Source organism: Mya arenaria, chromosome 5 (assembly GCF_026914265.1).
Source record: "Mya arenaria isolate MELC-2E11 chromosome 5, ASM2691426v1".
Taxonomy (NCBI): domain Eukaryota; kingdom Metazoa; phylum Mollusca; class Bivalvia; order Myida; family Myidae; genus Mya; species Mya arenaria.
Genome location: NC_069126.1, coordinates 44,368,116 through 44,371,349, shown reverse-complemented (window position 1 = coordinate 44,371,349; position 3,234 = coordinate 44,368,116). Strand labels below are relative to the sequence as shown.

At 33.4% G+C, this 3,234-nt stretch overlaps 1 protein-coding gene across 2 annotated transcripts in view; it reads right to left on the bottom strand.

The window, feature by feature from the left end:
* Positions 1 to 313: 313 nt before the first annotated feature.
* Positions 314 to 3,234, bottom strand: part of LOC128236071 (uncharacterized) — a 6,891-nt gene continuing 3,970 nt past the window's right edge. For both annotated transcript variants that reach the window (XM_052950890.1, XM_052950891.1), the window contains exon 5: positions 314 to 1,525. In XM_052950890.1, the coding sequence (XP_052806850.1) occupies positions 962 to 1,525 (564 nt within the window). In that variant the 3' untranslated portion in view covers positions 314 to 961. The remainder of the gene's footprint in view (positions 1,526 to 3,234) is intronic.

The following is a 3,234-nucleotide window of genomic DNA, read 5'->3' as shown; positions in this document are numbered from 1 at the left end:
TTATTTCAATGGCCGCAGTTGTTCCTACAATAACTGTTGGAAATATTTGATGTGTAATACAATACAGGCTTTATACCAGTGTTTCATGTAGAACAAACGTTCAAATTCAATATTGACACATGCAGAAATTTCATTCCCAGCATGATATGCGTTACAATCATGCGTCTCTACATTCAACTCATTACTTTGTTCAGATAATAAGGATTAAGCTAGTGTTTCTACAGAGTTTCAAGCCAACCCCTGACTGGCTTTGGTCCATATCTATTATATAAGACCGTCTGTATTTAAATATTTAATATTATAAATGCTGTAATCAAATAATACAACTGAGCGTATTACATTATGTATGTTTGTTAGAGTCTCTTAAAGTACGAGAAGTTGATATGGTAAAACATGTTCATCCTCAGATTTAGACAGATTATCACGATTATACTAGTTCACCAATTTATAGTAACGTATTCACTTTTTGTGTTATTTTTGTATATATACTCGTTTGTACTACATTGTTTGTAACTATGCATACACGTTGACATTGCTCATTATATAATATATAAGTCGAAATAAACTGTCTGCCATTAGCACATGCGACTCACAATCGAGACAATCTGTTAAAACAACGTCACTGTTGATAAAGATTCAAGCTTACATATATGTATTAAGTAATTTGAACGCAATTGTGTTAATATTAATACAAACAATAATTCTAATACATAGAAATGTAAAGTTTATATTAACTAATTAAACCTATGGGATTTCCATTGAACGGCATTAATGACTTTTATGGTCTGACAAGGACATACGGAATTATGGAACCAAACATTTAACAAAGTGATCGTTTTTAGGCAGTCATCTTTGTAAATAAGTAGAATAACGAGAAATGTTCAAGAGGCTGTATTTATTCTGTAGTTCTAATTTTTCTTTTCATAAAGTTTAACAATTAATCTGCCCGGCGAATGCCGTCTTAAATGTTCCCGTAGCTCGGTGGTGGTCCCGGGGGATATGCGGGGTCGGGTGCAGGATATGTCCCGCCCGACGGATAATTGGCCGGTGGTGGGGGGTTAAACCCAAACTGGGCTCCTTGCGCTCGTTGCTGTGTGTTAATCAACTCCTGTTGAAGGCGCAGTTGCTCCTGAAGCAGTCTGTTTTGTTCCTGGATGTTTTGTGTATTGGCATTCATACCCACCCCGCCCATACCCGATCCCCCATAAGCAGGGTTGGTGGTTGACACTGTCCCTGTATTTCCAAACGTTATCACAGTCCTACCTCTTCGACGATTTTGAATACGAACACCAAAATAGATGCCATACGTGCAAACAAGAAACATGCCAAATATGTTAACACCTAGAGCCAAAATGCAGCCGGCAATTGTTATGCCAGCCAGGAGCTTTACTTTGTCCTCATAGCCTGTTCCTTCGTCGTCATATATACTATACGTGTCGGTATTCATGCCTCCAATCCCGGCGAGAATCGTACCGATGAAGCAGCCCATGAATAGAAACATGGACAGTATGTATTGACCAGTGATCTGAAACATAAAACAATGAATATCAATGACCATTAATATCGAGCGGGTCTTCCTATATCATTGTTTCCTTAGTTTGTTGTGTTCACGTCGTTGTGGCTACGAGATATTAAATATTTTACCCAGAAATACCAATGATTGAAACGTAATCAGTTTAGTTATCTCTTTCAAATGTCAGTGGATAGTTCACTACATGTATTCTTTTGTATGTACATTGGCAAATATAATGATATGCGTGTAGTTCATTATGTGTATTGAAATCAACACTTTTTGATATGCGTGTAGTTCATTATGTGTATTGAAATCAACACTTTTTCTGTTATATTTTCAGGCTCATGATAGCTTCGGAGAAACAGGCATTGAACTTTACAAATTCAGCTAAGTGTAATTTGACAATATATTTAAGAATTTTACAGTGTCTATATCATGCAACATTCATTGAACTATCTCAAAGATTTTCTTTGTATTCCTGTAATAGCCAAGAACACTTTAGCGCAAAGAGGACTAATCTTCATGCAAAAAGAAATAACTGCACTTTCAAATACTGCACGAACAGTTCCTGCTTTTTTCTCAGTTATGTTTCCATAGTAAAGTTGTCTTTTTAATGGGTAAAGTGTCACATGCTATGAATGATTACAAAAATGGATATTTTGATTCCAATAATTAACCACAAAGGCTTTTTTAAATTTGGTTTAAAACTGAAACAGAAATGTTGTTTAGAAGTCTGTTTCAAAAGTATTAGTAGAATGCAGTTATGTTTATAGTAACCATGTCAACTTCAAAATTAAGTCATTTTTTAAACAGTTACCATGCTAACCAGAGAGTAGTTTTCTTAGGAAACTGTCATTGTTGTCTAACACCTTAGTATTTCCAATGTGATACGTTTGGAGCTTGTCGGATGCAGACAGTAAAATGTTCCTATGAATTATTTTTCTTTTAATATAATTATAATTCAACCTTAATATTTTATGACAATGTCATATTTCTATCAAAATGGTTAGGCTTGTTTAAAGGTGATGAGTTAACCTTTAGAACAATGAACAGGAAAATTAATGCAATATTTACTTACAGAATTCTCCTTTTTAACAAAAAGCGTCGTTTCTTAGCATTGCTTTCATTTTTATTTATTTTTTTGTTATTATAATATTAATATATTTTGTTTTTGGAAAAAAATATTCCCATTATTAATATAATACGTTGTGAAAATGCAACAATCAATCAATGTTTGAAAATAAATGTTCGGTGTCTTTTACCTTATCGCACTATCATACTTCAAAATAAACGGCATTTTTAAATTTTCTAATACTAATATTTTTTTTCATTAAAACTTTCATCATGAAATATTTTGCTAAATATATTTCATTAGCTCTCATTTTTAAAAATGTGTATTTTGTAAAGAATTGTTGTGGTTCTTTTTCGGATGATCAAAGTACGATGGAAGGTCAAGCATTAAAGGCAATATTTTTAAAATTAACACATATTTGTTTAAGTTAACAGATGTTATTGTAAGACATAAGTTAGAATTGTTTGATCAACTTATCACGCCAATTTTGAATTGAATTATGGGAATGAAGTATGGGGCGTCCGAAGGACTCCACGCGTACTTTGACCAGCCCAATAGCGTTCATATCCCCGATAATGACATCAATCCCGCATTTCATTACTAATATTTACACCAATTTTTCATTATTTCATTCAAGAATTGTTAAGAA